Raw genomic sequence first — 25,921 nt, forward strand, 5'->3', positions numbered from 1 at the left:
CAACATCATCTCTAGGAAAATAAACTCCAGGATCGTTAGAATGAATCCTGGACCAGTCAGCATCTTCCTCAAAAGTAGCAGATTGTGAAACCACAATAACATGATGAGAGTCAATGTATTTGCTCCATTTTGAATTATCATCAATGCCCATAAATCTCATCCTTTTTGCTGCAGGACCCCCTTTCTTTCTTTGGGCTAAAGGAATATTCACCATAGCATATGAACCAAAAATATGGAGATGTGAGAGATCAGGCTTGTGTCCATATAACATGAAATAAGGGGTCTGATTTATCACACTACTCCAAGTACGGTTGATGATATGGTTAGCATATTTGATAGCTTCACCCCAGTATGGAAGACTGAGGTTAGCATCTTCAAGAAGGCAACGCATCATGGTTTGCAAAACCCCATTTCTGCGTTCTGCCACTCCATTTTCAGCTGGAGTATAAGGAATAGATGTCTGATGTACTATCCCATTCTCACGCATCCAGTCCTGGAAACGCTGAGACATGAATTCAGCACCACGATCACTCTGGATTCTGGCAATGTTGACATCGAATTGGGTATAGACAAGACTAGCAAAGTCTTTAAAGATCTGAAAGGTCTCAGATTATTCTTTCATAGGATATACATATCCATATCTAGAATAATTATCAACGATTGTCAAGAAATATCTTTTACCACCAAGTGTTGGTGCAAAAGGACCAACTATGTCAGTGTGTACCAAATCAAAAATGCGTGTTGACAGGCGTGTAGCGCGTTTTGGAATTGCTGCTGCTTTGGATTTGGCTTTCTTGCAGACAGCACAGTCCAAGAACACCTTACACCCCTTTAGATCCAAACCTCTTGCGAACTCTGGCATCTTCTTCAGAACACGGAAACTGGCATGACCCAATCTTCTGTGCCACTTATGGATACACCTGGAATGCAAAGGTTTACCTGTTAGTGAATTCTCAACATTAGCATTTTTATTAGGAACCCCAGGCTTGCTGTGAGCAACCTGTGTCTTTTTTGTATTTTTATCATTATTAGGAACCTTTGGAGTAGCAACAGGATCTCTCTCTGGAACGTCTCTCTCTGGGCCTGTGCTTTTTGGAACGTGTATACTTGCCTGCTCTTGCTGCTTAGACATTGGTTTTAAGTAATAAACACCACCAATCAACATGGTTTCAGCAACAATATCTCCGTCTTTGACTATATAACTTGCTTTTTCAAGATGGTGGACCTGAAAATGAGAAAACCTAGACAAATGACTCTGACTAAGCAAATTACTACTGGCAGACGGAACATAGTAAACATCGGGAATGAATGCACCGAGCTCTTCAATGTAGACAGTTCTGTTGCAGCAGGTTGCTGACCCGACCAGACCCTGAGAGGAGATAGCCATGGACTTTATCGTGGAGCTACTGGAAAGTGGTACAAACAGTGTAATATGGACTGTGATAGACCTATTTTCCAAGCAAGCCCACTTCAGTGCATGTGTTGGACTCCCCTCAGCCCATAAGCTAGCAAAGATGTTTTTGCAACACATCTACCGGCTGCATGGGGTGCCTAAGCGCATCATTTCAGATCGTGGGATCCAATTTACTGCTAAGTTCTGGTGAGAATTTGTAAAAATGATTGGGTCTTCCCAGGGGCTCAGTTCTGCTTTTCAACCGAGTACGAATGGATCGTCAGAATGAGCTAATGCAATAGTGGAACAGTACCTGCGTTGCTATGTCAACTATCAGCAAACAAACTGGTCAGAGTTTTTGCCATTTGCAGAAGTGGCATATACCAATGCAGTGCACCGCAGTACTGGTTTCACTCCATTTAAGTTAGCCACGGGGGTGGAGTTCGTGCCCATTCCAGAGTGCCCACAGGAACCCCCATCCTCAACTACCCTAAGTGATTGGGTGGGTTCTTTTCAAAGGGTTTGGAGTGATGCGAAGAAGGCTTTAGTTAAGGCAGCTGAAAGTCAGAAAAAACAGGAAGAAAGTGTATTATAATACTGAGCACAGGATCTATTAAATGAGCAAAGATCACAATGGTCAACATGTTGTTTACTCTAGTAAAATACTGTAGCTGGCAGTTAAAATGATTGTTCTGCAGTCTGTGCATCCATTAACTCTTGTCAGGATGAAAAGCATCAACCTAACTCAAATACATTCATGGCAGTGGTTAGTTGATGCATCCACACACACCTCTAAAAGTCATCACTCTATAGCAACTCTCTGCTGTATCAGGAGAAGCTACACAGTGCACTGGATTGAAAAGTTGGTTTGTTGTGCCACTTTCAGAACAGGCCTTATTTTAGAAAGCAAAGGATTTGCAAACTGAAAATGGTCTTTGCAAGAATGTGAAACCCCAAAGAAAATAGAGTCTGGTTCCGAAGAGGAAATACAGATGTAATTACAAATTACATTTTATTTATAAAACTATTTATAAAATTATATTTTAAATTAAATTAAAATATAATTACCACCAAAGGGAGTTAATGAATTGCTCACAGCACAAGAACTAGCCATTAGCGGACTTCTGGTTTGCCACGCAGCCACTATGGACGGCTGGGAGACTTGCTCTCTCTCCCCCGTCCAGTTTTGCATTGCTAGGGGCCCCTGAAAAGGGCCAAAAGTCACCCCAAAGAGGGGACGAGCAAGGAGGGGTGCTCGCTGGATCGCGGGAGAGCCACAACTCTCCCGTTAGATCTGGCGATCCCTCCAAACCGGTGGATGAAAGGACCGGCCATTATGGCTCATCCCTAGGCTATGAACAGCCAAAGTCACATTTTCCACCAGGCAACTCTTAAAGCAGCGCGGAAGAGACTGGGTGAGATCTACCTCTTTTACACCCTAATTACTTTCTGTACCTCCTTAAGCTGCTAAGCATTCTCCCCCCTGCGGTGAGGGAAGGGGAACTTTAGCCCTCCCTCCAGAAAGAGCAGCGACAAAATACCCAAGGGCGTTTTAAACGTTGAAAAAGTAACTGAATCCCAATTGGAACTTTATTTCTTAAAGCATGTGGACTGAAAGATTTTTTATTTCTTATTTTTCATTATTTACTTCTGTTGGAAATCTGGGTTTCTTCTTATGAAAAAAAAGAAACACTGAAAAGATTAAGATAACTTTGGGACTCAAAGGGAAACTTTAAAAGGGGCCAGGCTGACTGCCCAGGGAAATAGATAAGATACATAACCTTGAGAGCTCTGAAAGAACAGCTGTGAAAGTCTCTGTGTTCCCTAACTATAAAAAAAATATCTCTCTTGGATTTTTTTTATTGAAAAGTTTTACAGTACATTTTTAAAAAGAAAGAACTCCCTCCCTCCCCCTCCCCTACCCCTTACCCTCCCTTACCCTCCCCTCCCCCCCGACTTCCCAGAGCTGAATACAGGGTATAAACTTTACAAACTTAAACTAAAATATGCTAACAAGCTAAAATAAAACATTAAATTCTATCGCACTTTAACTCACCTTAAACATACTAAGAAATAACAAATAATTATTTCTCTCTTGGATTTTTTAAGTGTAAAGTCTTTAGTTTAAAATAGCAACATGGAAGAAGGCCAGGAACAAAATTTCTTTATAGTTGAAGATCAATAAACTCTCGCTATGTTGAAAACAATAATTCAAACTCTTACCACTACCAATGAAATACTAAGAGGCTCTGTGAAGGAACAAGAAGACAGCCCAGATATGAAAGCCCAAACTTTGACCACAACTAAAGAATCATCTATACAAAATACAATAGGAAAAAATGAAACTTTCAAATACTATGACAGAAGAATCTATAGTTCAACAAATATTGCTATTTGAAAATCCAGAAAAGATATCAACAACTTGGAAAAAGGAAAAGGTTTCTTATACAACACAGAAGGAACTAGAGGATCTAGAAAAAGAACAGTTGGATGAGAAGACAAACAATTCAGAACAACCACGTCGATATGGAAGAATAAAGAGACGACCCACTAGACCTACAAGTCCTCTCAAAAAAATGGCAACCGGATGTTTTTGCCAACATCAATTAATATACATGATATTACAAGGAGATTGGTTCGATGACCCAAAAACAAGGACATGGAAGATGATTTGGCAAAGGAAAAAAGCCAGAATAAGACTCAAGAAGAATGGAGTTTCGACCATCTTACTGAAATCTAAAACAGAATGTACTTAAATAGATAAGATGTGCATGTTGAACACAAGACATTGTTATGAACTGAGATAAAGAAAAAAATTGGTCATTAAAATTTAGCAGTATAACTACTAATAGCTAATTTGAATATTGATTTGTGCATAAAGGTCATGTAAAGGTGAATAATGTAGATAACCTAAAAACCTATTGTTGAAAGTAATAAATGGATCTATATGGACCATTAAAAATGAAAATTATCAGTTTAAGCAAGAGATAGCAGATACAAAGAGGAAGAGAGGAAGTATTAAATACTGTAATAAAAAAGAAATTTTGATTATTGCTTAAAAAACAAAACTGAAAATTAGCAAAAAGGAAGGATATCATATTGTATCCTTAATTTGTTGACATAGAGGGTGAGAAGTAAATGGCATGTGTATTTTGAATATTAGATTTTGTGAGGAATGGTGATAGATGATTTGGGAGTATATTAAAATTTTGGGAATGATAAATATCAAACGTTAAATCTAAATGTTAGTGGAAATTAAAATTGAAAAATCTATTAGGTCATTGATTGTCTAAAAGATTGTATGTTAAAACAACTAGAATATGTGTAAACTAAAAACTATGGATATATGTAAGAAAGTTATTTTTTATGTGATTGATAGGATAAAACTTGTCTTTAAATTCACAAATAGACAGTACATATGAAGGGAAAAAGAGAGGAAATGTTTATGCTAGCAATCTGAAATCTGTACTAATGATATTTGTATGCAATTGAATTACTACTACCCAGCCACCACGCTGCTTTTCAAATATGTAAATGTAATATTAGAAAATCAATAAAAAATTTTTTTTAAAAAAGAACTACCCATTAGTGGTGCCTGCAGGGTATGTTTGTGGGGGGGAGGGGGGGTCAGAAAGGTCAAGATTGTAGTAGCAACAATTGACTACCTGAGTCTTTTTGGGGATTGCATTGTAGCTGAGTCTTCAATTGTGTGGAGACAAGACACTTTCTTGTCTCCACCTATGAAAGCCTTTGCCAGCTGAAATTATTTTTTGACACATTTTTGAAACCTGGACCAATCAATCAATCAGAATAGAGCTGGAAGGGACCTTGGATGTCTTCTAGTTGAACCCCCTGTTCAAGCAGGAGACCCTATGCAATTTGAGACATGTGGCTGTCCAGTCTCTTCTTAAAAACCTCCAGTGATGAAGCACCCACAACTTTTGAAATAAGGCATTCCACTGTTAGGAAGTTTCTCCTTAATTCCAGGTTGCTTCTCTCCTTGATTAATTTCCATCCATTGCTCCTTGTTTTGCTTCCTGGTGCTTTGGAAAATAAGTTGACCCCCCACTTCTTTGTGGTAGCTCCTCAAATACTGGAATACTGTTATCATGTCACCCCTAGTCCTTCTTTTCTCTAGACTAGCCATACCCAATTCCTGCAACCATTCTTCATATGTTTTGGTCTCCAGGCCTTTAATCATCCTAGTTGCTCTTCTCTGCACTTTTTCCAAAATCTCATTATTGTCAACCTCCAGCTGAAAAGCCCAACCAAAGAAAAACACCAGAGCCATTGCGTTCTCTAATGTATACTTTATTGAGCAGATACAAACCGGCAGGGTTAAAGGAAAGCTAGCTCTGAGGAAATGACGGGAAGCAGTTAATTAAAAGAATGGAACTTTCCCTCCCCTCTCAGGTTCAGGTCACATTGTCCAATACATCGTTCAGTAATTATTATGAGAAGAAACTTTAGTTTACCAAAACACCTCCTCTGTCTCCCTCCCACACTGTTGGCAAGTTAGAAGCATGTAGCGGTCCTAAAGACCATAGGGTTCGTAGCTTGACAATTATCTTTTTTGTAATGTGGTGACCAAAACTGGATGCAGTATTCAAGGTGTGGTCTTACTAAGGTTTTATAAAGTAGTAATACTTCACATGATTTTGATTCTATGTATCTGTTTATATAACCAAGGACTGTATTAGCTATTTTGGTGGCTGCTGCACACCGAAGGCTCATATTTAAGTGATCATCCACTAGCACTCCAAGGTCCCTATCACAGGTACTGTTTTTTTTAGACAAGTTTTATTGATTTTTTAATATTTACAGATACATGTATTTGTGAAATAATATGGTGGTTGAGTAGTTAAAATAAGAAAAAACCAGTTGTAAATAGTTCAGGTTACATCAACAGAGATGCCCTCTCTACTTCCCTTAGTTATTACATAGTAAAAATAGGCAAGTTAGTACATTTCTAGTTGTAACCTAGTCAATCAACAAAACTTAAAATATATTTTCAGTAATACATATCAATATCCTGTTTTTAAATTTTATCTAATTGCAATAGGATATTCTAGAGTGGCCTATAGTATATAGGAAAAACCCACAAATCCCTATTTCAATAAAGAATAATTATTTTGTCTACAAAAATTATTTTGTTCATTACAAAGCATTCTTATGTTTTACCATTAAAGTCTAATTTTCATCTTAACAAATCACCAGTTATTAGAAATATGTTTTTTGCCTTAACCATTCAACAATTATTAAAATACTATCTTTTATATATAAAATTCTAGGTTCTATACTATGATTCAAAAATAACCACTGAATATTCTATAAGTCATCTTGACTGTACATCAATTATTAAAATACTATCTTTTGATATGTCATTCCAAGTTCTAAGATATAGTTCGGAGTTATATTCTAAAAGCTTACATTTGTTTACCTTTACAGATCTAAAAGCTAAATGTAAAATCAGTTATATTTTTAGGGAATCCCCTTAATCCATAAAAAAGATATTTTTATAGTCTATCTTTAGGAACCCCAAAAGTGAAACAAGTTCAGTTTTTTAAAAATCTAACTCTTTCCTTCCTTTTGTGCCAATTATGCTTCCCTCTTGGCATCTTTAAAATCTCAAATGTATCTTCCTTTCTTCCTATACCCCGTTTTTGAATCCAGGGAGCGTATCCAAATGTCAGTTTTGCAAGGAAGATGTCCCCTTTGTAACCATTGTATTTTTGCTTTGATAATTCAGTTTTTGATGGTTGATATAATACAGTTGTCATTAAATCAGTCAAATCTTTTTGTTCTTCCAATTCTATCTAGGTTAGGTAGAAAGTAGTAGCTGGTATTATGATTGTGCTTTGATTAATTGAATTCTCAATATATTGTATTTGAAGGCCTTTAGTGTCTTCACTCTTGGTGTTGTTTTCTTCAGGTGCTGCTGCTTTTTGGGTTGCAAGTTTTGCAGTTGCCATTAAACTGTGGACTTTAAGGTCTTCTGTAGGTTGCTTTTGTTGTTCTTTGAAATCTCCTATTTTAGTATTAGGTTCCACTTCTTCTATTTGATTTTGGGTTATCTTTTCCTCATTTAAAATCAAAATTTGATTTGGTGGCTTTAAGTTGTCAGATTTTTCTTGCCATTTGGCTTTAATTTGCTCTGTCATTGCCAAAATCATGTCTAATATCAGTTTGTAATCAAGTGGTGGGATGTATTCATCCATTTCATTGTTGTTTGTAGTTAAATCTTCCATGGAGGCTGTTTTAATAATAGTCATAGATGTTACACCTCCTGAAGAGTTGTATTCAGTGCCAGGTGTTCCCACCCTTATCTTAGTGTCAAGGACAGCTCTGTTATTCAGTGAGCTCTCACAACAAAAAAACGAAATTTACTTGCGGTACCAGGTTTCGCCACAAGATGTCATCAGTAACATATAACATGCAGTGTAGGAATTTTCTTTTCTTTTCTTTTTCCAAATTAATATAGAACTTTTGTAGGATTAGTCCAAATTTTTTCCTTAATTCACAGCTTAGAGAAAAGATAGGGTAGTGGATTCCCAGCGACAAATAGAAGCTTTTTAGTAAATACAGATGAAATTACTTAATTTATTTGCTGAATTAATTAATGTTCTTTTGTAGCTTTGAGGCTTTAAGATTTGTTCCCAGAGTAGATATTCACCATTTTCTCAAAAAATGGGGAAGGAGGTTTTCAGGAAAGTCCCACAGGAAGATGGTTAGGGAATAAGAAAGGTAAAAGCTCACCCAGGTCCTCCAGATTGCTTCTTAGTGCTAGGGAGTGCTTTGACTTTTGGCAGGGAGCGGCTTAATGATCGGCCATCTTTATGGCCTGTCTCTTCTTCTTCGGGCCAAAGGAAATGATTCCGGATTCCAGCGGAGGGATGCCGCCCTTCTGCGATAGCAGGAAAGTCCTCCACTCAGTAATCGCCCCTCGAGGGCAATTTTTGACCCTTTTCAGGGTCCTCCAAAAAAGAAAGAAACGAACGGCAGGAAGCAGGCTGTTCCTGCACGTCCGGAAGCACCGCGCTCGCAAACCGGAAGCCCCAGGTACTGTTTTTGAGCCAGGTTTTGCCTAATCTGTAAATAATAATAATAATAATAATAATAATAATAATAATAATAATAATAATAATAATAATAATAATAAGTTGGAAGGGACCTTGGAGGTCATCTAGTCCAACCCCCTACTTGTATGTTTGGTTTTTCCTGCCTAAGTGTAAAACCTTGCTTTTCTCCACATTAAATTTCATGTTGTTGGATACGTCCCATTGTTCAAGTCTGTCAAGATCTTTTTTAATCCCAAGCTTGTCTTCTGGGGTGTTGGCTATTCCTGCCAGTTTAGTGTCATCTGCAAATTGATGAGTTCCCCTTCTATTCCATCATCTAAGTCATTGATGAAGATATTGAAGAGTACTGGGCCTTAGACGCAGCCTTATGGTACCCCAATGCTTAGTTCTCTCCATGTGGATATAGTACCATTGAGTACTGTTTGTCAGCCAGCTACAAATCCATCTGGTGGTGATGTTGTCTATTCCACCTTTTTCTAGCTTACCAAGTAGTAGATTGTGGTCTACTTTGTCGAATGTCTTACTGAAATCTAAGTATGCTATGTCCACAGCGTTTCGCTGGTCTACTAATTTGGTCACTTTATCAAAGAATGAAATAAGATTGGTTTGGCATGATCTGTTTTTAACAAACCTGTGCTGGCTACCAAGTTATAACTTTGTTTGCTTCTAGTTGTTCACAGATCTGTTTTTTAATTATCTTTTCCAGGATCTTCCCAGGTATTGATGTTAGACTGATTGGTCTATAGTTTCCTGGGTCTGTTTTCTTTCCTTTCTTGAAGATGGGAACCATATCAGCCCTTTTCCATTCCTCAGGTACTTCCCCGGTGTTCCAGGATTTTTGAAAGATATTGTACAATGGTTCTGAGATAACATCTGCCAGCTCCTTCAGAACTCTGGGATGTAATCTGTTGGGTCTTGGTGATTTATATTCGTCAAGGTCGGATAGGTGTTCTATTACCATTTTCTTGCTTATTTTAATTTTTGTTTCTAGTTTGTCTTTTGCAGTATTTTTTTTTTGGTATGTTGTGCTATAATTTCTTTTTGTGTGAAGACTGATGTAAAGAATGAGTTAAGCAGGTCTGTTTTCTCTCTATTGCTTGTTAGCTCCTTGTCATCTTCTCTCTTTAGTGGACCTAGTTTCCTTGACTTTTTTCTTGTTATTAATATGTTCAAAAAAACTTTTTTATTATCTTTGATTTCTGTTGCAAATCTTTGTTCGTTCTAAGCCTTTGCTTTCCTGACTTCGTCTTTGCATGTTCTGGCTGTCTGCTGATAATCAGCCTTAGTTATGTGTCCCTCTTTCCATTTTTTGTACTTGTCCTTTTTGTCTTTCAGTTTGTCAGATATCTTTCTGCAGCCATGCTGGTTTCTTCTTGACGTTCTTGTTTTTCTTTTTCAATGGTATTGTGCTGGACTGGGCTTTTATGATAGCATTTTTCAGAGTTTCCCATGCTTCTTGAGCTGTTTTCCCCTTTAGCATTTTCATCCATGGAATCTTTCCTAGGTTCTCTGAGTTTGTTAAAATCAGCTCTTTTGAAGTTTAAGACATTGGTTGAATTATTTTCTATTGCTTGTCTTTGCATTATATTGAATTCCAGTATGACATGGTGTTAGGCATATGGTGTTAGCCTACAATGTTGGGTTGAAAATATATTAACCATAATGTTATGACTTTAAGAAGTTAATTGGCCAATGGGTGTGTAAGTGTTCTCATGGCCATAAGAGGAAGCTAGGAAGTAGCTTCTCTCTCTCTCTGAATTCACTGATCTCTACTATTACTGTTTTTGCTCTGCTGTTGGTTTACTACTGTTGTAAACCTGAACTGTGTATTGACCTCTGGACCGGTAAGAAGACTTTGTAGTTTGGATTACTCCTTGGACTGTTGCTATTGTGTATGACTTGGACTGTTTATTTTTGACTGTGCATTTTTTGTTTTTACACCACCTCAAAGTAAAATACTTTTTGCTTTTACAACTCAGTGTACTCTTACTGTGTGACTCTTGCTGCTCTCAGTACCCTTCCTTGTCTGTGCAACTCTTTGGTAGCACAAGGAGACCTCTGCACAACAAATTCCTTAACACATGGTCACACTCTCCCCCAAGGTTCCGGCAACTTCAACTCCCTCTATCACTTCTTCTCTATTAGTAAGAATTAGGTCCAGTATAAAGCTTTACTTCTAGTTCCCTCCTCTACCTTTTGCATGACAAAGTTGTTGGCTAGGTTGGTTAGGAATCTGTTTGATCTCCCGCTCGCTGCAGAGTTTGTCTCCCAGCTGATGTCAGGGTAGTTGAAGTCTCCCATTACTACTGTGGTATGCTTCCTACATACATTTGTTAACTGGTTGGCAAAGAGTCCATCTATTTCTTCTGATTGGCTGGGTGGCCTGTAGTATAGCCCTATGGCAATGTCACTTTTTTCTCTTTTATATTGACCCATACAGATTCTGGAGGGCTTTTATCTTTGATCATGTGCATTTCTGTAGATATGTAGTATTCTCTTACACCCCTTCATGGATTACTGCCTTGTCGTGGCGAAGGGACTTGCGTAATTCAATGAAGCTATGAGCTATGCCGTGCAGGGCCACCCAAGATGGAAAGGTCATATCAGAGAGTTCTGACAAAACGTGATCCACTGGAGAAGGAAATGGCAACCCACTCCAGTATCTTTGCCATGAAAACCCTATGGACAGTACGAAAAGGCAAAAAGATATGACGCTGGAAGATGAGCCCCTCAAGTCGGAAGGAGAAGAGCAGAGGGCTAGTACTAGTAGCGCCAGAAAGAATGAAGCGACTGGGCCAAAGCCAAAAGGACACTCAGCTGTAGATGTGTCTGCTGGTGAAAGGAAAGTCCGATGCTGTAAAGATTTTTTCTCCATAGGAACCTGGAATGTAAAATCCATGAATCAAGGCAAGCTGGACGTGGTCAAACAAGAGATGACAAGACTGAACATTGACTTCTTAGGTATCAGCGAACTAAAATGGACAGGAATGGGTGAATTTAATTCAGATGACCATCAGGTATACTACTGTGGGCAAGAATCCCTAAGAAGAAATGGAGTAGCCTTCATAGTCAATAAAAGAGTAGGAAAAGCAATACTGGGATACAATCCTCAAAATGACAGCATGATCTCAGTTGGAATCCAAGGCAAACCATTCAATATCACAGTAGTCCAAGTCTATGCCCCAACCACCAGTGCTGAAGAGGATGAAATTGACCAGTTCTATGAAGCCCTACAGCACCTTATAGAACTAACACCAAAAAATGATGTCCTTATCATCATGGGGGATTGGAATGCTAAAGTAGGAAGCCAAAAGATAACCGGAATAACAGGCAAGTTTGGCCTTGGAGTACAAAACGAAGCAGGGCACAGGCTGATAGAATTTTGTCAAGAGAATACGATGGTGATAGCAAACACTCTTTTCCAACAACCCAAGAGATGGCTCTACACATGGACATCACCAGACGGTCAACACAGAAATCAGATTGACTATATGCTCTGCAGCCAAAGATGGAGAAGCTCTATACAGTCAGTAAAAACAAGACCAGGAGCTGACTGTGGTTCAGACCATGAGCTTCTCATTGCAAAGTTTAGGCTTAAACTGAAGAAAGTAGGGAAAAGCACTAGGCCAGTCAGGTATGAATTAAATCATATCCCTGTTGAATATACAGTAGAGGTGACAAATAGATTTAAGGAATTAGATCTGATAGACAGAGTGCCTGAAGAACTATGGACAGAGGTTCGCAACATTGTACAACAGGTAGCAACCAAAACCATCCCAAAGAAAAAGAAATGCAAAAAAGCAAAATGGCTGTCTGAGGAAGCTTTGCAAATAGCTGAGGAAAGGGGGAAGCGAAAGGCAAGTGAGAAAAAGAAAGATACGCCCAATTGAATGCAGAATTCCAGAGAATAGCTAGAAAAGATAAGAATGCCTTCTTAAATGAACAGTGCAAAGAAATAGAAGAAAACAATAGAATAGAGAGGACCAGAGATCTTTTCAAGAAAATTGGAGAGATGAAGGGAACGTTTCATGCAAAAATGGGCATGATAAAGGACCAAAATGGCAGGGACCTAACAGAGGCAGAAGAGATTAAGAAGAGATGGCAAAATTACACAGCAGAACTATACAAGAATGAGCTTAACGTCCCTGACAATCACAATCAGGTGGTCACTAACCTCGAGCCAGACATCCTAGAATGTGAAGTGGGCCTTAGAAAAGCTGAGCAACAACAAAGCTAGTGGAGGTGACAGTATTCCAGCTGAGCTATTCAAAATCTTAAAAGACGATGCAGTAAACGTGCTACACTCAATCTGCCAACAAATTTGGAAAACTCAACAGTGGCCACAGGATTGGAAAAGATCAGTTTACATTCCAATTCCAAAGAAAGGCAGTGCCAAAGAATGTTCAAACTATCGCACCATTGCACTCATTTCTCATGCTAGTAAAGTTATGCTTAAAATCCTACAAGCTAGACTCCAGCAGTATGTGGATCGAGAACTACCAGAAGTACAAGCAGGATTTCGAAGAGGCAGAGGAACTAGAGATCAAATTGCCAACATACGCTGGATCATGGAGAAAGCTAGAGAGTTCCAGAAAAACATCTACTTCTGCTTCATTGACTATGCTAAAGCCTTTGATTGTGTGGATTATAACAAACTGAGGCAAGTTCTTAAAGAGATGGGCGTACCAGACCATCTTATTTGTCTCTTGAGAAACCTCTATGTGGGCCAAGAAGCAACAGTGAGAACTGGACACAGAATCACTGCCTATTTAACTTATATGCAGAGCACATCATGAGAAAGGCAGGGCTAGATGAATCAAAAGTTGGAATTAAGATTGCCTGGAGAAATATCAACAACCTAAAATATGCAGATGATACCACTCTAATGGCAGAAAGTGAAGAACTAAAGAGCCTCCTGTTGCGGGTGAAGAAGGAGAGTGCAAAACTTGGGTTGAAACTTAACATTAAGAAAACCAAGATCATGGCATCTGGCCCTCTCAATTCCTGGCAAATAGATGGGGAAGAAATGGAGGTAGTGACAGATTTTATTTTCCTGGGCTCCAAGATCACTGCAGATGGGGACTGTAGCCAAGAAATTAAAAGACGCTTGCTCCTGGGGAGGAAAGCCATGGCAAATCTAGACAGCACACTAAAAAGCAGAAACATCACCCTGTCAACAAAAGTGTGTATAGTCAAGGCTATGGTCTTCCCAGTTGCAATGTATGGCTGTGAAAGTTGGACCATAAAAAAGGCTGAGCACCAAAGAATTGAGGCCTTTGAACTATGGTGCTGGAGAAGACTCCTGCAAGTCACTTGGACAGCAAGGTGATCAAACCTGTCAGTCCTAGAGGAGATCAACCCTGACTGCTCTTTAGAAGGCCAGATCCTGAAGCTAAAACTCAAAATACTTTGGGCACCTAATGAGAAGGAAGGACTCACTGGAGAAGAGCCTAATGCTGGGAAAGATTGAGGGCAATAGAAGAAGGGGACGACAGAGAATGAGGTGGCTGGATGGAGTCACTGAAGCAGTTAGGCGTGAGCTTAAATGGACTCCAGAAGATGGTAGAGGACAGGAAGACCTGGAGGAACGTTGTCCATAGGGTCATGATGGGTCGGACACAACTTCGCAGCTAACAACAACAACACAAGGTATCGTCTTAATACAGTTCTTAAGGCCCGAGACTTTTATTGCAATATACTGAAGGCAGGCTCACCGCCATCCCCAGAAATTAAAAGGAGAGAGGAAAAAGAAGTGCGACAGACACAATTGGAAGGTACACAGCGAGATGAAGAAATCACCTCGCTGATTTTAAAAGAATTACAGCAAACTTTGGAAATTGCGCAGCCCTTGGTCCCATTAGAAGATCCAAGGGCTCAAAGAGTGACAAGAGCTGCGACTAGACGCAAGGAGCAACAACAACAACAACAGAAACAATATTCTACAATTACAACTCAAGAATCTACTAATACAGAAGCAGTGGGAGGAGCAAGACCAAAGAAGCAGATGTTTGTGAATCTGCAAGATACGCTCCGAAAGCTTCAAGTCGCAAAAGATGGTGACAAAGTTCCTGACATGGAATGTTCATGGTTTAAATTCACCGCAAAAGAGAAAGAAAATATTTCAGTACCTGAAACAATTTAAAAATGATATTATATGCTTGCAGGAAACGCATATTCGTGTAGCTGATCAAAAATATTTGATAAACTCTAGATTGGGTATACAGTTTATTGCATCTGCTCCAGAAAAGAAAAATGGTGTAGTTATTTATGTGAAGAAGAATCTGACAGCCAATCTAATTGAAGCAGATAAACAAGGAAGATATGTTATAATTGAACTCTTAATAGAAGGCAAGAAAATACTTTTATTTGGACTATATGCACCTAACCAACAGCAAGGAGAATTTTATAAACTCTTACATGACAAAATAATTCAATGGGATTATAAATCGTGTATTTTAATGGGAGACTGGAATGGAGTGCTGGATACACAAAAAGATAAAAAAGGACCTTTTAAAAGTACACCAAATCACGTTAAATTGCCTAAATCCTTCTTTGACATGACAGACGATTTGGAACTGAGAGATGTTTGGAGAGAACGAAACATGGATGAAAGAGATTTTACTTTTTTTCTGATAGACAATCCTTTTCTAGGATTGATTTTGTATTAACTACTAATGATTTTTTTTCTAGGGTTAAGAAGATCAAGATATGTCCAAGAACCTTATCAGACCACAGTCCAGTATGGATGGAATTGAACAAGGAGAAGGGAGATAGGAGATCTTGGAGGTTAAATGAAAACTTGTTTAGATATGAAGAAAATTTGGAAGAATGTAAAAAACAAATGAAGGAATTTTTTGTTATAAATATGCATAAGGATACACCCATTGAAATGGTCTGGGATGAAAGTAAAGCTTATATGAGAGGAGTGTTAATATATTTGAATAATAAATATAGACGTAGAATGGAATATAAGCGTAAAGAATTAGAGGAGGAAATAAAGATGAAAGAGAAGGCTTTTATTTTGGATTCATCTAATAAAAGGTTGAAAGAAGCAATTAATTTGCTAAGAGGGCAGTTTGATATGCTGATGGCAGATCAGGTGGCAACCAATTTACGATATGTCAAACATAATACTTTTTGTAATGCTAATAAGCCAGGTAGATGGTTAGCTTATTTGTTAAGGAAAAAACAAAAATCACGTAACATAGATAAGATAGAATATAAGGGTAAAGAGGTGTTTCAGCAAAATCTTATTAAAAAGGCTTTTAGTGAATTTTATTCTAAATTATATGCAAGGGATATAACTCAAGGTTTAGATATAGACAGGTATTTACAAGAAGTGAATATCCCTATACTTACACAGGAGCAGAGGGAAGGGATGAACCAACCGATAACTGCTGAAGAAATTATTTTAGCAATTAAACAATTAAAAGTGGGTAAATCACCTGGAACAGACGGTTTGACAGCCATTGATTACAAAAATTTACAATTAGAGTTGGTGGAACCTTTAAAAGAATTATTTAGGACAATTCAATCTGGAAGGGAAGTGCCTCCATCATGGAGAACAGCATTCATATCGTTGATTCCAAAGGAAAATCAAGAACTTACCCAACCAAAAAATTATAGACCTATATCGCTCTTAAATATAGACTATAAGATATTTGCAAAGATCTTAGCAAATAGATTAATGAAGGTTATGCAGCAAATGATTTATAGTGATCAAACAGGATTTATAAGTGGTAGACAAATGAAGAGTAATGTGAGACATATTGTAAACCTATTAGAATATTTGGAAAGAAATAATCAAGTCCCTGCAGCGCTTATTTTCTTGGATGCTGAAAAGGCGTTTGATCAATTGAATTGGCATTTTTTATTTAAAGTTTTAGAGAAGATGGAGTTTGGCAATATGTTTTTACAACCTATTAGGGCACTATATCAGAAGCAAACAGCTCAAATAATAATTAATGGTAGTATAACAGAAGTTTGTAAAATCGAAAAGGGTACAAGACAGGGATGTCCGTTGTCACCATTACTGTTTGTTTTAACATTGGAAATATTATTGATTAAGATACGTGACTCAAATAAAATAAACGGAATTAAAATGAAAGATCAAGATTATAGATTGAGAGCGTTTGCAGATGACTTGGTTATTACATTAGCTCAACCGACTCATTCGGTTATAGATTTAATGGAAATAATTTCGCAATATGGGCAAGTTTCTGGATTTAAGGTTAATAGAGAAAAAACTAAAATTTTGTCTAAAAATATGACTATGGAACAAAAGGTAGCTTTAGAAAAATTAACAGGATTTGAGATAGCTAAAAAGATTAAATATTTGGGGGTATATCTTACAGACTCAAATGTGAAATTATATAAAAATAATTATGAATTGTTATGGTTAAAAATACAAAAAGGATTAGATAGTTGGAGGAAACTACAATTGTCTTTATTGGGAAGAATTGCAGCAGTTAAAATGAATGTTTTACCAAAATTTTTATTTTTGTTTCAAATGATACCTATACTTAAAAAAGATTCAAATTTGGAAGAATGGCAGAAAGGCATTAACAAATTTATTTGGGCAGGGAAAAGACCGAGAGTAAAACTCAAGATAATGCAAGATATACGTGAAAGAGGTGGTCTTAAATTGCCCAACTTTAAATTATATTATGAAGCTGCGGTTTTATCATCAATTAGTAATTGGTTTAATTTAACAGAAGGAAGATTGTTGAATATTGAGGGACATGATTTATTATATGGCTGGCATGCATATTTATTGTATGATAAAAAGGTGGATAATATCTTCAAGACACATATATTAAGGTACGCCCTGTTGCGAGTTTGGAAAAAAATATTGATATAAGTTAAATTATAAAATACCAATTTGGACAATACCTAAGCATGCAATAGAAAATATAAGTCTGGGATTTAAACATGATGTGACTACATATAAAGATATTCTTAGACTGGAGAGGAATGTATGGCAATTAAAGCCATTTAATATCTTAAAAGAAGGGAAAATAGTACAAACTTGGTTTCAGTATGGTCAGAAAATTGGTATTACAAAAGATGAAAATTTGGTAAAACAAATTAGAGATCAAAGTCAAGCACATATAAGAAGGATATATAATGCATTGATAGAAATAGATTCAGAAATGGAACTTGTCAAAGATTGTATGATAAAATGGGCCCAGAATATTCAAGAGCCAATAATGATGGATGTTTGGGGAAAAATTTGGGTCAGAAATGTAAAATTTACTCAGGCTCAAAATTTAAGAGAGAATTTTTATAAAATGTTTTAAAGGTGGCACTTAGATCCTAAAAAATTAGCATGTATGTATCCAAATTATCAGCCTAAATGCTGGAGGTGTGGTTGTGAGGATGCAACGTATTATCATATATGGTGGACTTGCAAAAAGGTTAAAGCTTTTTGGATTAAAATCTGGTGGAATATGCAGAAAATATTTAAGAAAAAAATAAGGTTTTCTCCACAGTTATTTCTGTTGGGTATTATTACAGATTGTACTGTTATAGAAATTAAATTGATGTTGAATTTAATAAAGGCAGCAAGACTTTTGGTTTCGCAATATTGGAAGAAGGAGGAACTGCCTACTATAGAAGAGTGGACTTTCAAAGTTTCAAACTTGGCAGAAATGGCAAAAATTTCAGCATACCTGAAAGAATAATTGCAACAGAGATATATTTCGGAATGGAGAAGATGGATTGAATATATTCAGAATAAATATGGGACTAAAAAATTTCATCTAGCATATGAATGAATATTAGAACTATAAGATGTACTATTATTTACCTATGTATAAGGGGAGTTAAAGTGCGATAGGATTTAAAGTGTATTCACAGTTGGTTAGAATATTTTAGTTTAAGCTTGTTAGAGGCAATACCCTGTTTTCAGCTCTGGGAAGTCGGGGAGGAGGGTGGGGATGTGGGGGGGAGGGGGAGGGATGGAGTATACTTAAAATGTGCTGTAAAACTTTTCAATTAAAAACAAAAACAAAAAAACAACAAAAAAACAAATTCTCTTACATATACTGCAACGCCCCCTCCTCTTTTTGTAGTTCTGTTTCTTTTGAACAATTTCTATCCATCCATCAGTCCATTCCAGGCATGGGTTTCATCCCACCAGGTTTCTGTAATGCCAACTATGTCATACCCACACTTGTGTACTATTGCTTCTAGTTCACCTTGTTTGTTCCCCAAGCTTTGAGCATTAGTATATAAACATTTTAGACTTTTATGTATGTCCATGGGTGTTTCCTGGATCTTCTGATTTTTGTTTGATTTTTTTTCCTCATCACTTCTTACCTCTTTGTTTGATTTGTTTTCTTGGGATTTATGACTGGTTTTGTGCTCTAGAGATTCTAAAGATTGGTCACCCTTCTCTGCAGTCATCCAAGGTTTGCAATTCCCGTAAACCCTAATGCACTTTTCTGTTGTCACGCTATCCGTGCACGCTTTGATATAAGAGAGTACGGCATCCGTGTATACATTCAGGTCTTGATGTTCGAATACACTACAGTCAGTGGTTTGAAAGTAGTCCTGCAGCTGACTGAGAGCACCCTCTGGCCAGTTTTTAACCCTTTTTGTGACTGTCTGAGTGCTGAGAGGGACATATTTCGGGCACAACAGGAGTGAGAGATGGTCGGATATACCCAGGTGGGGGAGGAGTAGGAGAGGGTAGTAATCTGTGGGCCTAATTATTTTGTTTAGATTCTCAGCCTAACCAACTAGGGGACCAACTGTTTCCTTGACTTTTTTCTTGTTATTAATATGTTGAAATAAACTTTTTTTATTGTCCTTGATTTCTGTTGCAAGCCTTTGTTCATTCTGAGCCTTTGCTTTCCTTGACATAATCTTTGCATATTCTGGCTGTCTGCTGATAATCAGCCTTAGTTGTGTGTCCCTCTTTCCATTTTTTGTACTTGTCCTTTTTGTCTTATAATTTGTCAGAGCGAGCTTTGTGCAGCCATGCTGGTTTCTTCTTGAATTTGTTTTTCTTTTTCAGTGGTATTGTGCTGGACTGAGCTTTTATGATCATATATTTCAGAGTTTCCCATGGTTCTTGAGTTGTTTTCCCCCTTAGGATTTTCATCCATGGAATATTTCCTAGGTTCTCTCTGAGTTTGTTAAAATCGGCTTTTAAAATTTAAGACACTGGTTGAATTATTTTCTATTGCTTGCGTTCACATTATATTGAATTCCAATATGACGCAGTCACTCTGTCCCAAAGTTCCGGAGATTTCAACTCCATCACTTTTTCTCTATTAGTAAGAATTAAGTATAGCTGCCCCTCTAGATCCCTCTTCTACCTTTTGGGTGAGTAAGTTGTCAGCTAGTTCGGTTAGGAATCTTTTCGATCTCCCACTTGCTGCAGTTTGTTTACCAGTTGATATCAGGGTAGTTAAAGTTTTCCAATACTGCTGTGCTGTGTTTCTTGCATACTTTTGTTAATTAGCAAAAATTTCATCTATTTGATTGGGTGGCCTGTAGTATATATCTATAGCAATGTCATTATTTTTTCCTTTTATATTGACCCATATGCATTCTAGGTGGTTTTCATCCTTGGTTTTGTGCATTTCTATAGACATGTAGTCATCTTTTATATATAATGTAACTCTTACCTCCATTGAGTGTTAGTGTATTGGCATTTGAGTCCTTTATGAGTCTTGGGTTTGTTTCTTGTATCTCCTACTTTGTAACATGGGTGTAAGGACCCGCTTCAAAACCTAATCCCAAGAAAGCAGGACTCTTGGAACAATTCCATTCCAAAAGGAATTTTTATTAGGAGAAGCAGCAGGCATAGAGGGCAGGATCTGAGGGTTTCCTGCTCAGATCAATAGGTTAAACAAGCATCAAGCAAATCCCACCCCAATAGTTCATCTGGTCAGTTCAAATGAGCCAATCCCTAGGTGTTAGGTCCACTGTGGGAATGGAGCTGATAACGGAGTCCATTCCCATGCCTGTGAAGACGTTGTTGGGTCTTCACACCTTTCTCTTCTGCAGCAAGAGATAAGCCAGATGGCCAGAGGCACATTCCTTTCTCACCCCAGGTTAACATCAAGGGGAAACAGTTCAAAGAGCAAGCAGATAGGAAAGGCAGAGAGGATACATTGTAGCTAAGCAAAAGGAGAAATGATGCATTCCCTGGAACCTCTCCCCTCCTCCCAGAATGACAGAACCCACAGAAAGAACCTGAAAGGAACAGACCACCCCCCCCAGAAATGGGTTCTGACACTGGGTTTTCCATCTTTCCCATCACTCTCTACATCGTTTTTCCCCCTTCTTTCTCTTTACCCCCTACCTCATTATATGAATGGTTATTTAGTGGTTTTTACTTGGAATTAGGTCCTAAAGGTCATAAAGATTGCCCCCCCTCAATTTTAATTTAAAGCCCTTTTGCTAAGATGAGCCAGTCATTTTCCGAATATATTCTTTCCTGTATTTGTGAGGTGCAGTCCATCCCTTGCCAGTAGCCCTTCATATAGGTAATGCAGACCATGGTCTAGGAAACCAAAATTCTCTTTTTTAAAAAATTTTTATTAAACAAATTTTAAATAAAAAAAACAAGAACATTATTACAAAGTACTGAAAAGTGCATCAAATAGAAAAACACCAAGACATCCTAGACACCAAAAAAACAAGAACAACAACATTAGACAGGACCGGGGAGTGTAATACTACCCCTAATTTCTTTTTCTCGTACATCCCAGGCTTGTTGTTGTTAGCTGCGAAGTCGTGTCCGACCCATCGCGACCCTATGGACAACATTCCTCCAGGCCTTCCTGTCCTCTACCATCTTCTGGAGTCCATTTAAGCTCACGCCTACTGCTTCAGTGACTCCATCCAGCCACCTCATTCTCTGTCGTCCCCTTCTTCTATTGCCCTCGATCTTTCCCAGCATTAGGCTCTTCTCCAGTGAGTCCTTCCTTCTCATTAGGTGGCCAAAGTACTTGAGTTTTAGCTTCAGGATCTGGCCTTCTAAAGAGCAGTCAGGATTGATCTCCTCTAGGACTGACCGGTTTGATCGCCTTGTGGTCCAAGGGACTCGCAGGAGTCTTCTCCAGCACCACAGTTCAAAGGCCTCAATTCTTTGGCGCTCAGCCTTTCTTATGGTCCAACTTTCACTGCCATACATTGCAACTGGGAAGACCATAGCCTTGACTATACGCACTTTTGTTGACAGGGTGATGTCTCTGCTTTTTAGTGTGCTGTCTAGATTTGCCATGGCTTTCCTCCCCAGGAGCAAGCGTCTTTTAATTTCTTGGCTACAGTCCCCATCTGCAGTGATCTTGGAGCCCAGGAAAATAAAATCTGTCACTACCTCCATTTCTTCCCCATCTATTTGCCAGGAATTGAGAGGGCCAGATGCCATGATCTTGGTTTTCTTAATGTTAAGTTTCAACCCAAGTTTTGCACTCTCCTTCTTCACCTGCAACAAGAGGCTCTTTAGTTCTTCTTCACTTTCTGCCATTAGAGTGGTATCATCTGCGTATCTTAGGTTGTTGATATTTCTTCCGGCAATCTTAATTCCAGCTTTTGATTCATCTAGCCCTGCCTTTCTCATGATGTGCTCTGCATATAAGTTAAATAGGCAGGGCGACAGTATACAGCCTTGCCGGACTCCTTTCCCAATTTTGAACCAATCAGTGGTTCCGTGTCCAGTTCTCACTGTTGCTTCTTGGCCCGCATATAGGTTTCTCAAGAGACAAATAAGATGGTCTGGTACTCCCATCTCTTTAAGAACTTGCCACAGTTTATGATCCACACAATCAAAGGCTTTAGCATAGTCAATGAAGCAGAAGTAGATGTTTTTCTGGAACTCCCTAGCTTTCTCCATGATCCAGCGTATGTTGGCAATTTGATCTCTAGTTCCTCTGCCTCTTCGAAATCCTGCCTGCACTTCTGGTAGTTCTCGATCCACATACTGCTGAAGTCTAGCTTGTAGGATTTTAAGCATGACTTTACTAGCATGAGAAATGAGTGCAATGGTGCGATAGTTTGAACATTCTTTGGCACTGCCTTTCTTTGGAATTGGAATGTAAACTGATCTTTTCCAATCCTGTGGCCATTGTTGAGTTTTCCAAATTTGCTGGCAAATTGAGTGTAGCACTTTTACTGCATTGTCTTTTAAGATTTTGAATAGCTCAGCTGGAATACTGTCACTTCCACTAGCTTTGTTGTTGCTCAGCTTTTCTAAGGCCCACTTCACTTCACATTCTAGGATGTCTGGCTCGAGGTCAGTGACCACCTCATTGTGATTATCAGGGACGTTAAGCTCATTCTTGTATAGTTCTTCTGTGTAATTTTGCCACCTCTTCTTAATCTCTTCTGCCTCTGTTAGGTCCCTGCCATTTTGGTCCTTTATCATGCCCATTTTTGCATTAAACGTTCCCTTCATTTCTCCAATTTTCTTGAAAAGATCTCTGGTCCTCCCTATTCTATTGTTTTCTTCTATTTCTTTGCACTGTTCATTTAAGAAGGCATTCTTATCTCTTCTAGCTATTCTCTGGAATTCTGCATTCAATTGGGTGTATCTTTCTTTTTCTCCCTTGCCTTTCGCTTCCCTCCTTTCCTCAGCTATTTGCAAAGCTTCCTCAGACAGCCATTTTGCTTTCTTGCATTTCTTTTTCTTTGGGATGGTTTTGGTTGCTACCTCTTGTACAATGTCGCGAACCTCTGTCCATAGTTCTTCAGGCACTCTGTCTATCAGATCTAATTCCTTAAATCTATTTGTCACCTCTACTGTATATTCAACAGGGATATGATTTAATTCATACCTGAGTGGCCTAGTGCTTTTCCCTACTTTCTTCAGTTTAAGCCTAAACTTTGCCTAAACATCCCAGGCTAAGTAACCTTTAATTACCAAATATTAGAAATCTATAATTGTATATATCTCCAAATTCTATACCTCAAATAAAAATACACAATCATCTGGTATTTCCCCCGTTGGGATTAAATATTCTATTTTGTAACCATGAATACCAGGAGTCCCAACTTTTATTGAAAAGTGATTCACTTTTCCCTTTGAGAATATATGTAATTCGATCTGACTCTGCGCATAGTAATACTTTCTCTATTACTTGATAGTCCGTTGGGATTTCCATCGTCTTCCAATATTGCACATAAATCATACGCGCCGCTGTTGTAATATGTATTATTAGATACCAAACATTTTTTGGTACTTCTTGTGGCTTCATCCCCAAGAGGAAAATAGCTGGGTCCAATTGAAGATCATATCCTGTTATTTGAAATAACCAATTTTTTATATTGGTCCAGTAACACCTAACCTTTGGACAAGTCCACCATTGATGGTAGAAAGTGCCCCTGGCAGAATCACATTTCCAACATTTGTCATTTGCATTGGGAAACATTTTTGAAATTCGTGCGGGAGCTAAGTACCATCTATACAACATTTTGTACATATTTTCTTTAAATGCCGTTGCTAACGTTAATTTTATATTTTTCTTCCAAATTTGTTCCCACTCTTCTAATTCTATAGTGCGACCAATATTTCTCCCCCAGGCATTCATTACGTCATTTATTGTTCCCCCTTCCATCCCATGGAACAAAAGTAGATTATAGGTCTTAGATAAACATTTAGCATCACTTCCCCATAAAATCTTGTCTAATTCTTGTGGGATTATATTGATTCCAAATTCCTGCTTATCCCTATTAAACCTTGAGCTCATTTGAGAATACGACCACCAATCCAACTCTATACCCCCAGAATGTAACTCCTCCCTGGATTTAAGATTGCCTCTCAAATCTATGAGATCTTTATACCTATAGTTTCTGCCTGGATTGTGTAACGTTGAATAAGTTACAGCTTCCAAAGGAGTAAACCAGCCAGGTATCTTTGTATAGATCCACCCTCTCACCATACGCCAAGAGTTTATCAATACATCCCTAATATAATGATTAGAGAAAACTTTATATATTCTATCCTTCCTTGGCCAGAGATAGGCATGCCATCCCTGTGTTAAGTTATATCCTTCAATAGTTAACACCCTCCTTCTAGATAACACAACCCAGTCCCTAATCCAAGCCAAGGCAGAGGCATGGTAATACAGCTCCCAATGTGGGAGCCCCAGTCCTCCCCTTGTTTTGTGCTCCTGCAGCGTTCTTCTTTTAATACACGGCTTTCGATTATTCCATATGAATCTACCAACCATCTGTTCTAGTTTTTAAAAAAATTTCTTATCTAGTTTTGCAGGAGCAGTTTGGAATAGGTATAACCACTTTGGCAAAATATGAGTCTTAATCACTGCGATTCGTCCTAGGATTGAGAGTTGAATGTTTTTCCAGCTGTCTAATTTCTTCTCCATCTCAGTCATCAATTTTTGATAATTTAATTCCTTTATAGATGGACACCTTGGAGATAGCCAAATACCTAAATATTTAACTTTTTTAACTATTTGGATCCCCATCACCTCTTGTAATTGTACCTTGGATTCAGTTCCAATATTCTTTACCAAAAATTTAGTTTTATCTCGATTAATCTTTAAACCTGCTACTTCTCCAAAGGCACTAATTTCCTCCAATAATTTAGGGCCTGATTCCAACGGGTCTTCCAAAATAAAAACTAAGTCATCAGCAAAAGCTTGAACCTTATATTGCTGATCATTTATTTTTAATCCTTTAATATTATTATTTTGCCTAATTATGATCAATAGTGGTTCTAAAGTCAATATAAACAGTAGAGGTGAAAGGGGGCATCCCTGTCTCGTACCTTTTTGTATATCAATTTTCCCAGTCATTTCACCATTGAATAATACTCGGGCAGATTGCCTAGTGTAAATTGTTTGTATAGCTCTTACAAAATTTGGTCCAAATCCCATTTTAATCATCTGACATATTAAAAATTCCCAACTAACCATGTCAAATGCTTTCTGAGCGTCAAGAAACATCATTGCCAACTGTTTGCTAGGGTGCATCTCATAATATTCCAACGTATTCATTACTATTCTCAAATTATCTCTTATTTGCCGATTTGGAAGAAAACCATTCTGATCTGGATGTATAAATTCTCTTAAAAAAACTTTAAGCCTGCCCGCCAGAATTGAGGAAAAAAATTTATAATCTGCATTCAATAGCAAAATGGGTCTATAATTTTTAACCAAGGTATGATCTGAATCTTCCTTTGGGATCAAAGATATATAAGCCTCTGTCCATGACTGGGGTATTTTCGCTTCACTCAAAACCTCATTAAATAAATCTTTTAAATGGCCACTAAACATTTCCAACATCTCTTTATATAATTCCGCCGGGAGTCCATCCGTTCCCGGGGTTTTCCCATTCGATTGTTTCCTAATTGCCTCCTTTATTTCCCCTTCTGAGATCTCTGAATTCAAAATTTGTTTTACATTCTCAGGAACCTCCTGTAAATCCACCCTTTCTAAGTAACTTCCAATCCTTTCTTCTAAAATTGGGTCTT

At 38.0% G+C, this 25,921-nt stretch overlaps 1 protein-coding gene across 2 annotated transcripts in view; it reads right to left on the bottom strand.

The window, feature by feature from the left end:
- Window positions 1-470: 470 nt before the first annotated feature.
- Window positions 471-25,921, bottom strand: part of LOC308676212 (GTP-binding protein Rheb-like) — a 112,734-nt gene continuing 87,283 nt past the window's right edge. For both annotated transcript variants that reach the window (XM_081341995.1, XM_081341996.1), the window contains exon 10: window positions 471-1,225. In XM_081341995.1, the coding sequence (XP_081198121.1) occupies window positions 611-1,225 (615 nt within the window). In that variant the 3' untranslated portion in view covers window positions 471-610. The remainder of the gene's footprint in view (window positions 1,226-25,921) is intronic.

This window comes from Vipera berus, assembly GCF_964194415.1.
Source record: "Vipera berus genome assembly, chromosome: W".
NCBI classification, from domain to species: Eukaryota; Metazoa; Chordata; class Lepidosauria; order Squamata; family Viperidae; genus Vipera; species Vipera berus.